Below are 14,023 nucleotides of genomic sequence, written 5' to 3' on the forward strand. Positions count from 1 at the left end.
CTCCTTACACTACTTATATAGTGAGGCCTCAGTCTCACTTGATAGAACTGCCAATCTTTTGCTTAACTGTCAAATCCACAACAAATATTGTGTTGCGTTGCAATCCCTCAGACAGTCCATGGCATGAGAAAAATCAACTTGTCCTTACATAGAGCTATCAAAATTATGGAACATTCCAAGATGGATCATAAGGCCTTTGTAAATTTAAGCATGACACCAGACCAACGAAATATTGAAGTGTCAGTTTTGGGATTGAATTCCTTCACATGGTCATCCTCCCTGCTCAGCACCTTTTAATAATCGGTCTGAAAGTGCTGTCTACAAAAATGCACTGCAGCAATTCACCAAGACTATTGGCTATTTCAACAAGACCTTCCAAACCTACAACCTCTACCACGCAGAAGGAGAAAAGCAGCAGACGGGAACATCTCACCTGCTCGAGACACACGCCATCTTTCACTGTTACGTAACTGATGGGTCAAAACATGGAATGCCCTACCTAACTGCACAGTAGGTGTTCTTACACAACACTTGCTGCAACCATTCAAGGAAGCAGCTCACCACCGCATTCTCAAGGGCAATAAACAGTGGCCTTGCCAGTGACCCTCGTGAACAAATTTTTTTTAAAAAACCCCACAAACTTGTCTGCCATTTCCCAGTGCTCCAAGTGCACTTGCTATTCTGAACTCCCATTGGCTGTGGTGTGACTCTACTGTAATCAGAGATACATGCCCCCACGTATCCATCAAACTCAGAAACCCTCAGCTGGCAGCTCAAGCAGCCTTTAGTACATATCTCTTCAAATCTCTTGAAGTTCCTACGTGCCACAGAATTGCTGTCTTAATCCAAATCAGAAACACAAAATAAAATCCTTTGATAAAAAAGGTGATTCTTATAATGTGTTAACTAGGTCTAACTATTTTAGAAATATTAAATTACAATTACTATTTTTCAATGCTACAATTCCAAAGCAAATTGATCAAAGTCTAATGATTTTCTCAACTTTAACAAGAACTTCAATGTTGCTGATGGGTTACTGGTGTTGGAAGGAAATAAGTACTCTTGGTTTGCTTAAAAAGTTAATCCCAGTGAGCATAATTGGAATGTAAACATCTATTCTATTTAATCTATAAAAGGATCAAAGAATCAAACAGGCATTTGAATATTTCCCATTTACATTGAGGAAAAGTAACCTGAAGATTTCTGTCCTTCCCTTTGAAAGTAACAGCAAGCCAAACAACTGAACCCATCTTGACAAGTTCTCTCAAGGGGTCTACTGCTACTTCTTCAATGCAGTGAATTACTTAGTATTTGCAATGCAAAGCTCAGAATGGTAATGAACTTCAGCCTTGAGAGCCTCACTGAATCACTGACATTTTTGAAACAGAAGTGTGGATGACTTGTGTTATGACCAGTCTCTGCACAGTCTTCCACAATTTGCTATGGTTCCAAACAAAACGTACAGATCAGTCTGATTCGTTAATGAAGAAAGATTGGTGAACTTTGTGGCCATTACATTGATTGAATGGTATCGGTAGCATAGATGGTTGTAGTTGAACAGTTAAATTTTGGGATCCTTATTTATTTGAAAGGCTGAGTGAAATTCTTCTGTCCTGGTTCCTTTCTATAGTGGCTGGTCTACAGCATTCTGGATGACAATGTTTCCTTCTTTTACCTGGAGTACAGGGCTGTTTAAAAGTTGTTCTCAAACTGTGGTCTTCACAACATTACCACATCAGGCTCTAATACATGCAACCCAAGGGTGCCAGTTGGGTTTAAGCCCTTTTTCTGTGTATCCCAGGAAGACTAAAACACAAATATATGTTTGCAGCAGATGACTTCCTGCTTTTCTTTGGGGGTGGGCAAGGACAGTTCATTATCTCCTCCTTTTTGGTCTTTGTGATAAAAGTTTCCTGAATTCTGTAATATTCCATGCGTCCAAACAGGACTCTGAAAGACAGTCACTGCATCGACATTCACAGTCACCTTTTGGCTGTAGCAGCGTTCTTTTGAAAAGCACATGTTGGAATTAAAAGTTCAATATGCCCCCAAGTACTTTGGGATTCTAATCTGTCATTGTGACACATGCCTAAACTTACTCCAGGCAAAGGTACAACATATCCACAAAGACTGCGAATCCAGTAACTTTAAAAGGGCATCAATTGAATCTATTCAGATAAAACTGCTACATTCGCTCATCTGGAAATTGACTGAATAACAATCTGCCAAGTGTAAAGTTCTTTTGACGGCAAGACAATATCATCTTGGCCTAATTCGACCTGAATTACCAGGTCAGGGACCTCAAGTAAATTAAACCATTTTTTAATTATAGGATAAAATTATGTGGCTTAATATAATTGTGCTGCATAATGAATTATTTTTAAAAAGATATGGGACAAGAGGCTGTGTTTCAAAATCCCAACTATGCAATGCAATCCAACTATAAACTGCTTATAACCTGGAAATCTGCAGATCAGTTACTTACATCTGTAAATATACTGACCTTTCCTGGAAGGAAGAAATTTTTTAAAAAGTGTCTTACCGAGTTCACTTAACCCAAACAAAAGGAATCCCAGGGGATATGCATTAACAGTGTTGTGTAAGGGCTTCAGATCTGTGCAGCAACTTTGCGAGAAGGACATGGAGCTGCTCCTCACTGCACACAAATAGCAGTGCGGGCAGAGTTGAGTAAAACAACAGAAGGGAAGAGTGAAATATGTGCAGAGTTTATAGAATGGTCTTTCTAGAATGTGGAAGTTGAAACCCTGTGATTATCCTGTATTTCAGCATATAGTCTTAATTTCATATAACAGGGCTTGAAAGAAGTCTAAGCATTGCTGCCTCACAGCACCAGGAACCCAGATTCAAATCCGGCCTCGAGCGACTGCGTGTGGAGTTTGCACCTTCTCCCCATGTCTGCATGGGTTTCCTCCCGCGCTCTAAAGATGTGCGGGTTAGGTGGATTGGCCATGCTAAAAATTGTCCATAGTGTCCAGGGATGTGCAGGCCAGGTGGGTTAGCCATGGGAAATGCAGTGTTACAGGGATAAAGTTGGGCAGTGGGTCTGAGTGGGATACTCTTCGAAGAGTTGGTGTGGACTCGATGGGCCAAAAGGCCTACTTCCATACTGCAGAGATTCTCAGAGTCTAAGCCCGAAGACAGTTCTTCACCTTGCAATCTCCTCAACCAGTCTGTCTGGAATCCAATTTCACAGGTCTGGGAATTAAACCACTCAGCAAGGAGAGAGAGGCACAGAAGCAGCATCCACTAAGGAGAGACTGAAACAAAAATTAAATTCCAGCTCTGTAAACCTCCACAACACTTTTGGTCAGATTCGTTACGTGGGCTTAACATTAACGTAGAATGGACATTCTACAGCTTTTCCCAAATGATTGTCACTGCACACAAGCACCCATTGCATGAAGAAAGGGCAAGGGACTGAAAAGGTATCAAACTGCTCCTTGCTCCATACTCCCCCACATCATTCTCAGCAACTTTTAATAATTTATAATCACTTCCCTTGTGATAGGGATAGTGAACAATTCAAAATGCAGGCCACATGCAAGAATGACAAAAGCCTATTTGCAACATACAATAAGTAGTCTATTGTTGATAAATGGCACCACTTAAGTAGATCCTAAATTCTCATTTTAATAATAGCTTTCATCAACAAAGACAAAAGATGAATGTTCTTTTTTTTTGGAAAGTTGGAGTTTCATCTAGATGTTTCAATAATTAGATTAAAGGAACAAAGAGCTTTGTACTATCTCTCAAACATTAGGGACTCCTTTTCTTAAGGAAAACAATGTTTTGCAGAGTAAGAAGGTCACAGTGAATTGCTAGCAAGTCGCAACATTAAAATTAGATTGATTTCTAAAAAAGACAAAAAAATTGTTTTGTTCCTACAAAACCATTTGGAATTGAAGAACTGTGAGCTGAATCTCTCTGATCCACTGAGGTGCCATTGCATCTAGTGTTTAATGGTTTTTCCACCATGAGCCCCAGGATGTTCTCTCACCATATTTAACTAATTACTGGTTAGTTACTCATTAACTATCTAACCTACCCCTATGGCATCTGTCATGTCCAATTCCAACCTTAATCTACCAAGTACCATTCCCAGACCCTGCCACTCAGCGGATATCTGCCAAAAGACTGGCATCCCTTGTTGCCTATGCCATCTTTAAAAGGCTATTGGAACACCTCACCACAGCGCTGTTGCAGGCAGCAGAAATAATGGCTGTGCCAACAGTTTACAACTCAATCCTCTTTCTCTCTTTACAGGAGAGGACAGCCTATAACAGGACAGAGAGCATGCATATGGGTGAAGGGCTGCTGCCATATGAGAAGAGAGAAGAGAATCCTTGCTCACATGAAAGACAACAGGGACTGCTCTTGTGGGAATACGGAGATACTAATGCCCTGCCGACAAAGTACAACCCTGTATGTCACATGAGCCCAGCTGTCAATGTCATTCGTTGCACACCATTTCTAGCCAGTGACTGACATCCTCTCTCTCTCGTCTTCGGGTACATAGTTGGCATGTTCACAACAGCTGCAGCGTAAACAGCCGACCAGCCCAGGGGATGCTACTTCCTTGACCTGAGGAAGCGTTGGCAAGACCACCTCCTGCACCTCCCAGCAGCTCAGAAACTGACATCTCAGTAGCACTGATGAAGGGTCTAGGCCTGAAACGTCAGCCTTTCTGCTCCTATGATGCTGCTTCACCTGCTGTGTTCATCCAGCTCTGCACCCTTGTTATCTCAGTAGCACTGTTGGGCTGAGTGTGTGTGTGGGGGAAGCACCTCACAATGACAGCTCCCCGCTGGCACTCCGAACTGCCAGAGAAGGCCTCATGCTCAGCCCCAGGCAGGAAACCACCTTGTGGTTCAGGGACCAGGGACTTCATCCAAAAGCAGAGGGTGGAGCAGGAACATCAGACAAGTATCTGGGAGGCAGTGCCCAGGATCTGCAGCAGTGCAGTTAAATCCTGCAACCATCTCTCTACCTCCGTGAACAGGCTGGCAGCTACCACAGAAAGCCAGACCCAACGCCCTTAAGGGCGACTGAAGAGAACCCCACCATTGCTCCAGCTGGTGGTCTTCAGGACTGAAGGTATCGAGATAGTCGGAAACATGGTACATAGATGCCCTTCCTCACGAGCCAAAAGAGCAGTCTCAGGGGGCATCCAGCCAGAAGAAAATATAGCCCCTCTTCAAGGTTTCCACTCCGTGGGGGGTGGGGTGGCAGCTGGGCCCTCCACTGCCATCCTGCCTGTAGCCCTCTGACCCTTAGTTCATGGTGGGGAGGGTCAACTTGCAATCACGGTGCTGTTCTAACAAGAGATTGAAGGGAGAAAATAATGGAGCTTGTGGCAGAGTGGCACCCCTGCCACAGCCAGAATCTCTGTTGATGTCACAACACAGCACTTAATCTGCATAATGGTGCTGAGGGCAGAGGGCGGAGGGATTCCTGGTCAGCCATCTGATGGAGAGAATGTTGGAGCCTCTACCATCACTATTCATTCCTCCAGACTAAAGACATATATAAAACAGACTGAGTTAACATAATACCGCAAAGTGCACAAATGTTATGAGCAAGAGGTGAGCATCTGACCTCTGAAGCCTGCTCCACCATTCAAAAAGACATTTCCAGTTTTCTGCCTTAACTCTACCTTCCTGCAGTACTCGGTTATGCTTCAATTCCCTCAGAAATTGGATTATGTCAGCCTTAAATCTGCTCAACATGGCAGCCTCCACAACCCTTGAGAACTTGATTTTACTACTGGGCAGGCCAATTGATAGTCACTCATAGACCACATCCCACCACTGCTGGTGGCATTTAACCAACTGCCCCCAGCATCTATTCCAGTACCTTTCACTACCCAGGCTGGGGGGCAAGCATCAAGGGTACCTTTTGAAAACATCACCGTGGGCACATCATAGGGTTCCCCAACCTTTTCCTCTCATGCCCAACTTAAGTACATCTTGATGCCCTTTACCTAGTCGTTTGTTGTTTTTGTAAAACAAAAATCACCTGCATTCAGGCTAAAACAGGAGATCAATTTCATCTCTGGGTCAACCCTCAGGCCTTTCTAATCAGTCCCAGTGCTCATGACAACTCCCAATATCACTACCCTGTCCAAAACATGTTGGGTGTAGTGAGAAATCTCCCAACACTCCCTCTGACCCACAGGAACCATTATAAAATAGCCTTTTAACACATTCAGAATCACGGAGATCTTTTTGCACTGTTGAGATCCATTCAGCTCAGAGGCCACACCAACCCTATAAAGAACATCCCACCCTATCGCCATGACCCCACCTAGCCCACATATGCCCAGTCACTACGGACAATTTAGTGTGACCAATCCACCTAACCTGCAAATCTTTGGACTTTGGGAGGAAATCAGTGTACCCAGCAGAAACCCGTGCAAACTCCACTTTAACTGGGCCTTGTCAGACCTTGATGCCACATTTCACTGGTGAGCCCAGGAAGGTGCAAGCCTAAAAAGGACCTGCACACTTGAACAATGTTAAGGGAGCAGAATTCCACCGTTACAGTTCGGATGCTGCTGGGTAATATGTCCAATGAACCTTAGGAAACATTCTCCAACCTGATCTCAGCTTCACACTGGTAATATGTCCCCTTGTCCGGACCTCTTAAAAACCTTGGCCGTCAAGTCCGAGGTAGGACTTGTCAGAAGACCAACGCTTGACGCTACTTTTAATGGAGTTGAAGCAACTTAAAAACAGTGGGCCTGTGCATTAAAAAGTCGTGTTAAATTATTACCTTTCCCCCTTAAAAATGGAATGGGAGATTTTAATAAAGCAAAAGCATTTTGTTTTGGCACACTGCAAGTTCACGTCAGCTTCATTTAGTAATGGTGTATTTTATGCAGACAGCAAAAGTTGCCTCAGATAAACGTACTGTCAACCGTGGACAGAGACCACATGAACAGTCAAAGGGACCAGAGAGGGGGGGAAAGAGAGAGGGAAAGCGAGAGCTGTTGAGACTGCTGCACCCATCTTAAAAGCAGCTATCACAAAAGCTGTCACTTCTGTCCACAGTCAATCATTTAAGCCTTTGAAATATTCACACAACAGTACGTTTATGCTTCACTATCCATTGTCCAGTGCATTGCTTTTGCCTCTATTAAAAAAAAACCCAAAACTGGAACAGAGGGGCAAGAAACTTAAGCAGTTCAGTCGAAAGTAGAAACAAGCTTTATTTGCTCAATTTCATCTGGTGACTTTAGAATTATTGAATCCCTACACTACGGAAAGAGGCCATTCAGCCCATCAAGTCTGCACCGACCCTCCAAAGGGCAGCCCACCTAAATCTCATCCTATCCCTTTAACCCTACATTTTACCATTGTTCATCCACCTAGACTGCACATCTTTGGACTGTGACAGGAAACCTGAGCACCCGAAAGAAACCCACATAGACACAGGAAGGATGCACAACTCCACACAAAAAGAGACAGTCGCCCAAGGCTGGAATAAAACCTGGGTGCCTGGCACTGTGAGGCAGCAGCGCTAACCGAGTCACCATGCCGACCTTAAATGGGCTGCATAGATTTGACGGTCAGAGTGGAATGGAAGAACTTCAATTGGGACTATTTCTCTCATTCTGTACAAATTACCCACCCCCTTGGGTAGGTCAGTTTTTTTTTTTAAAATAAAAGGTGTTCTTATAAACCTTTTTGCTTTAAAAACATATGCATCAAATAAATGTTTAAACCCCTAGGTATTTTGTGAAGAAGTTGAACCTTTGCAGATACTCAGAGTCTAAATTATTGTTAGTGACTAAGTAACAAAAACCACTTGCCATGATTTCAAAAAATAATCTATTATAATTTCACAAGTACGAGTCAGTCCTTCTTAATACAAAATCCAACAGCATAGGGGTCAGTTTTAAAAGAAGCTGAATGGACAATCTGTTAGATTACCAGCCATCCTGTACGTAAATGGCGTTGTACATTGCTGTATCACATTAGCTCAGAGATTGTTGAGACAAACTGAAAAAAGCAACACATTCTATGCAGATCAATGTTCAAAACAGACAGTTCAAGGAAGTAAAGCAAAATGATCAGGTGTTAGATATTTAAAGAAGATTGTTACAACCAGGCGAGGAAGGATGAATCAGTTCCCCATTTTCTAACTCCCTAGCTAGATTGCAACAAAGATTTTCAATGCATTTTACCACGTAGCTAGATCACATATCAATTTAACCACAATATTGTCTAAACTAAGGAGCCAAGCACAAGGCCTTCTTGAATAAAACTGGAATGTCATTGCCTAACCTTGGGAAAAAGAATAAAATGTAACCTTAAACACACACAGGTTAAAAAGCTTAAAAAGCTAAGAATATCTGGTGCAAAAAAAAGATCAGGAATAAGCAGTTTGAAGAGTCTTCAAGGTGGGAGGTAAAAACCGGAGACCAGAGCTGTTTAATTGATTCCTTGCATCTTCAGCAGAGGTAACATTTGTAGATATTCTTGCATTGTCAGCAAACAAATATTGCTCTAATTTGCAATATCACATGGTAGTGTCCTTTGAGGGACTGAGAAAAACAAGGAGCAAGAGAAAGAAATATGAAATCAAAAGTTATAATCAGAAATGAAATTGAATGGAGTTTTCCTGTGTATGGCTTCATCGACTTTTCAACCCGAATCATCTGCAGGCAACTTTCAACCAAATTCATGAAACCTCTTGAAAGGTGTAGATCAAACAGTCAATGCTGACTTAAGTGATTGTCATCAAAATGACTGAAGCCAGTCTAACTTCTGCTCAGACTGGGTATTGTTTATCAACCGGGTCAACTCGTGGTCAGATAATCACTGCCACCATCTTCAAACTGTGTCTTTTTCCAAACCATTTTAGTCCATAAAACATTATGTCAAGATATAAAAAAGTTAAGCTGTACCAAAGTACGAATACATTGAAAGAAAACTCAATTATAGAATGAACAGGTAGAATCGTGGGTTGAGATTCTGGGGCCATAACTTGAAGAGCTGGAGAGAGACTGACACAATAGACCTCCTGTGGAAGGCACCAAACCACACACCAACAATCAACAAGAGCACAGACTGGCCTTCTCCTGGAAGGAAGAACCTTGGGACAGAGCTCCAGCCCAGTGAAGGATGATCAGAGGCTGGCAGCTTTTGCTCTCAGCAGTGCACCGAACAGACAGTAGCTGCTGACATCAGATCACCAATACCCCCAACCCCCATGGGCCACAGGGCCCACGGGCAAGGCAGGGGAGGACAGGGAGTGGTTCCGGTCTGCCCAGCATGCAGTCTCTCAACCAGGCAGTGATTGGCTTTGATCAACAGATGGAGCGGGTGAAAAGGTTTACCAGACTGATTCTTGGGAATGCGGGGCTGACACATGATGACAGAAAGAATTAAATATAGCTCTTAGGGCTAAAGGGATCAAGGGGAATGAGAAGAAAGTGGGAACAGGGTACGGAGTTGGACGATCAGCCATGATCATGTTGAATGGAGGAACAGGCTCAAGAGGGCCGAATGACCTACTCCTGCTCCTTTTATCTATTTCTACTTCCTGCCCGCACCTGATCTGACCTCACATGGGACTCTCCCACCTGCAGTCTAATTCCTTCCAGAACTGGTGGGCTGTGACCCTGAAGTGCCCCTTAATCACCCACTTAGGGGGATCAATTGACAATGAGTCAGCAAGGTTGACCAAGGGCTCCCCAGCACCCCAAACATAAATCCAGAGGAGAGGGGAGGGGAGGCAAGGCAAAACAGTTTGTGGACATCACCACTCCCATCAAATTAGTGTCCTTCCTACCTCCAAGCCCACCACCCCCAGAAGAAATAAAGTTTCCATCCAACATTCCTCCACTGACCATTTGTAACCTGCATTTAAACTCTGTCAGGATAATTCCCTTCATCACCCACTTTCCCCACTACTCAATTTGTTTCTGCTGATAACCCACCTACTCAGTCATGAAAATTATTTTTAAAAAGCCCTTATACACAATATACACAGTTCATCTCATTAAAATAAAGAAAGGCAAGGCTAACTTACTGGAAAAAAGGCACAGAGCGAGTGAAACTGATTGAACATCCCTCCAACCTACAATAAACAGTCAGTCACTTTTATAGTCGTCACATGCATATTACATTAACTCTTCCCATTGACCTCAGCATTTGCACAGTGTTATACTAAAACAGTAATACCTGTATATTAAATACAAAAGTAACTTTAATATTTCTATATTAAATTCTGCACAAGCCTGGATTAAGGTTATTTATTTGAGCTGTCTATTCAGGTTTGTATATATGTGCCTTAACTCAGGTACAGGAATTTGAAGACCAGGCTGACATCTCTAAAGGAGGGTTAGTGGGCCCAAAACATTAATTCTGTTTTCTCTCCGCAGATGCTGCTCGATCCGAGATTTTCCAGCAATTTCTGTTTTTGATTTTTGACATTTCTGTCTCTACCTGTTTACTAGAATTAACCTGCATGGACTAGGAGGCACGTCTTAAATCAACAGGCTAATGAATGCTTCCATCTAGCACAGACTGCTCAGTGAAGGTGATCAGCAACTGAATCCTTTTAAATCTCTTGTTCCACACAAACAGCACAGCAAAAAGGGAGCACAATTGTACACACACATTTCTTACCTTACTCCGGCTGGAATTAGTCCAGGAATGATGCCAGCCACCTTTCAGCAACATAGCTTGGCATATCAGCAGCTTCTCATCAGGAAATCTGGGAAGTTTGATGTCAATATTAACGTTTCTCCTTTGGTTGATGACCTTCCTGGCCTTTGCACCTATGTGGCCCGATGGTAAGGTTCTCGAGCGTGCCCTCGATCCCGTATACACAGATTTCTTCACCTCTCGGTTATTCTTATTGTACCGTCTAAAGAGCAAAGTGGAGCGCTCCTTCTTGTTTCGTTCAAACTCATCCCCCATCCCTTCTTCACCACCATTGCCCGCGTCTTCAAGATAGATGATAGAAGGCTTCAGGGAAAGTCGGGTCATTGGATGACCACCCACAGACCCATCAGTCGTAGTCTTCAACTTGAGTTTTCGCTGGACCCTACTGAATCCAAACTGTGCAACATGCAAGCCTGGGCAACTCTCATTACTGTCATGTACTCTTTCAGCAATGCAGTCTTCCTGCAGCTGCAGTAGAGTTTTTGTTGCACAACTAAAGGGTGTGGATGAATAGTTATGTTCAACATGGCCGATAGAAGTAGCCTGTGAACATGGGCCAGGGCAAAAAACATGGTACTTTTTATTGTCACCATCGGCATAATGCTTTAGGTTCAAAGCACTGCGTGGGCAGCTGTCTTCAATGATCTGACTACACAACGATGGGAGCTGCACAGAAGACCTTTCATGTGCTAAGCCCGTTTCTTTTCCATTGATCGCTCCTCCTAAGAAAGGGGAGAAGCTCTTGGGCTTCCAGCTTATGTCTCCTTCTGTTTGATACAATTTATCGCATTCCTTCATGGACTGATGAGAAGACGGACTGGAGTCACAACTTCTCTGGCTAGACTGGTCACTGCTTACATTGTAACACCCTGCTTTTGAGCCTGAAGTCCCCATGTCATGATCCTCAAACACACTTCCACGTTGAGCATTGTATTTCGCAGTCAGTTGTCCTACAGACATCACTGGCAGTGTGCCCTGCAGCTCCAAAGGAGGGTCTGAAGGACCCTGAATGACTGACATCGGATCTACATCCAGCATTCTTTCATCGACAACATGCCTTATTTTAACATCACAGCCTGAATTGCTCAGCCTATTTTCATCTTCAGCTGACTGGGCAGATATCATCTTTCCTGGTGCGACAGTCACAAACACAGAAGCAGCTATTTCTTCAGAAGTAATTTTGAAACAGCAACACTCAATATGCTTTTGGTTCTTTTCTTTGATTGTCATAGCATGGCCTGAAGAGAGAGACCAATGTCTGAAAACTTCCTTGCTGAAGCTCTACGAATAATCAGCAGGCTCAATTCTTAGTGAGCGTTTCTCCTCACAGATGTCTTATTTATAGACAGGAAAACTTTACCAGCTGATAAAGCCTAGAGAATAATGACGTTTAAATTGAGCAGCTGGGCTCTCAAATATTATCCGATAGAAGGAGTGTGCTGCTCAATACATTAGGGAGCCTCGACTTTGGCAGCTCTATGAATTCATCTTTATGATGAATGCTGCAAATAACTTGGTGAAAAGAAACTATTTTGTTATCACGTGGAATTAGAAGAGGGTTTATCTGAGCAGTTTCCAAATTCAGATCATGTTTCTCTGCAAAACAAGAGGAGAAATGAATTAAGAGTTTCAGTACATTACCTCAGAAAGGTTTACACAATTCAAAATAACAATGGGAAAGTGTAACAAGGAGTAAACGAGAACATCCTGGGACAAAAGGGGAACGTGGACACAAATTATGCCGTCCGGTGAATTTAAATTTGATCACATTTTGCATTCAACATCAAGTACGAATCAAATGTAAAATCTCCTCTGAATCGTTGCATTGCAGAATGCTGGATTGCATTTTTTTTTTAAAAATAGGAGTCACTTGAAATAATTATTATTTCATGTACCATATACAACAGAATGCAAGTTAAATGCTTGTTTGAGATCAATTTTTCAGCAAAAATGTTAAAGGCGGTTTTTTTTGAGAGCGAGTAATCTTCAAGGGGTTTACACGTGTGTTTTATTTAGGCCCACAGAGTAACATGCATATGGATTAGTTGTCGACTTGTGCCCATTGATTGGCCAGTTGCCACTGTCCTGTTGCTATGACATGGTGGTACATACCCCGAGAAGCTCTGCTTTGTCCCAGTCAGACAGACTGCGCTGTTTAGCTCCAAGCTGTGGTTCAGCAAAAGGGGTGATTAGCAGATTGCTCCATTTAGTGATCTTTGCAAAGTGCTGGATTTGGGCTGTCTGCTACGGACATGGTTTCTTCACTCACTCATGGGAAGTGGACGACACTCGCTGGCCCAGTATTTATTACCCGCCCCTTGTTGCCCTAAACATGATGGTGGTGAGCTGCTTTCCTCAACCATTGCAGCCCATTTCTTGCAGGTAGACCCACGGTGCTATTAGGGAGGCAATGCCAGAATTTTGATTCAGCAAGACTAAAAAAGTACAGTGATATAACTTGAAGTCAGGATGGTGAATGGTTGAGGAAAACTGCAGGTGATAGGATTCCTGTGTATCTGCTTCAAGATGGCAGGGGTTGTGGGTTTGGAAGGTCCTGTCTAAGGAACTTTGGTGAATTTCTGCAGCGCATTTTGAGGATGGTATACAATGCTCCAACGAAACATCAGTGATGGAGGGAGTGGATGTAGTGCCAATCCAGCAGGCTGCTTTGTCCTGGATGGTGTCAAGCTTCTTTAGTGTTGTTAGAGCTGTACCCATCCAGGCAAGTGGGCAGTATTCCGTCACACTCCTGACTTGTGCCTTGTTGATGGTGGACAGGATTTGGTGAATCAGGAGGTGAGTTACTCTTTGCAGGATTCCTAGCCTCTGACCTGCTTTTATAACCATATGTATACTCTTCTGGAGTACTGTGTGCAGTTCTGGTCACCCTGTTATAGGAAGGATATTATTAAACTGGAGAGGGTTCAGAAAAGATTTACCTGGATATTGCCAGGAATAGGGTTTGAGATATAAAAAAAAAATAGACTGAAAAGGCTGGGATCTTTTTTTCCATTGGACCATAGCGGGTTAAGAAGTGACCTTATTGAGGTTTATAAAATCATGAAGGGCATAGGTAAGGTGAATGACAAGGGTCTTTTGCCAAGGGCAGGTGAGTTCAAAACTACTTTTTAAGGTGAGAGGAGAAAGATTTAAAAAAGGGGCCAGAGGGGTGATTTTCAACCCCTCCCCTCCAGTGAGTGTGGAATGAACTGCTAGAGAAAATGGTGGATGCAGGTACAGTTACAGCATTTAAAAGACATTTGGATAAGTTGATGAATAGGAAAGGTTTGAAGGGATATGGCCAAACATAGGCAGGTGGGACTAGTTTA

General features: G+C 43.0%; 1 protein-coding gene across 1 annotated transcript in view; it reads right to left on the reverse strand.

Moving 5' to 3' along the window:
- plce1 (phospholipase C, epsilon 1) overlaps positions 1–14,023 on the reverse strand; it is a 347,723-nt gene that overhangs the window by 284,297 nt on the left and 49,403 nt on the right. Inside the window, exon 2 of the mRNA XM_048609167.1 lies at positions 10,656–12,290. Coding sequence (XP_048465124.1) covers positions 10,656–11,924 — 1,269 coding nt within the window. The 5' untranslated portion in view covers positions 11,925–12,290. The remainder of the gene's footprint in view (positions 1–10,655; positions 12,291–14,023) is intronic.

Source organism: Rhincodon typus, chromosome 20, assembly GCF_021869965.1.
Source record: "Rhincodon typus isolate 14 chromosome 20, sRhiTyp1.1, whole genome shotgun sequence".
Taxonomy (NCBI): domain Eukaryota; kingdom Metazoa; phylum Chordata; class Chondrichthyes; order Orectolobiformes; family Rhincodontidae; genus Rhincodon; species Rhincodon typus.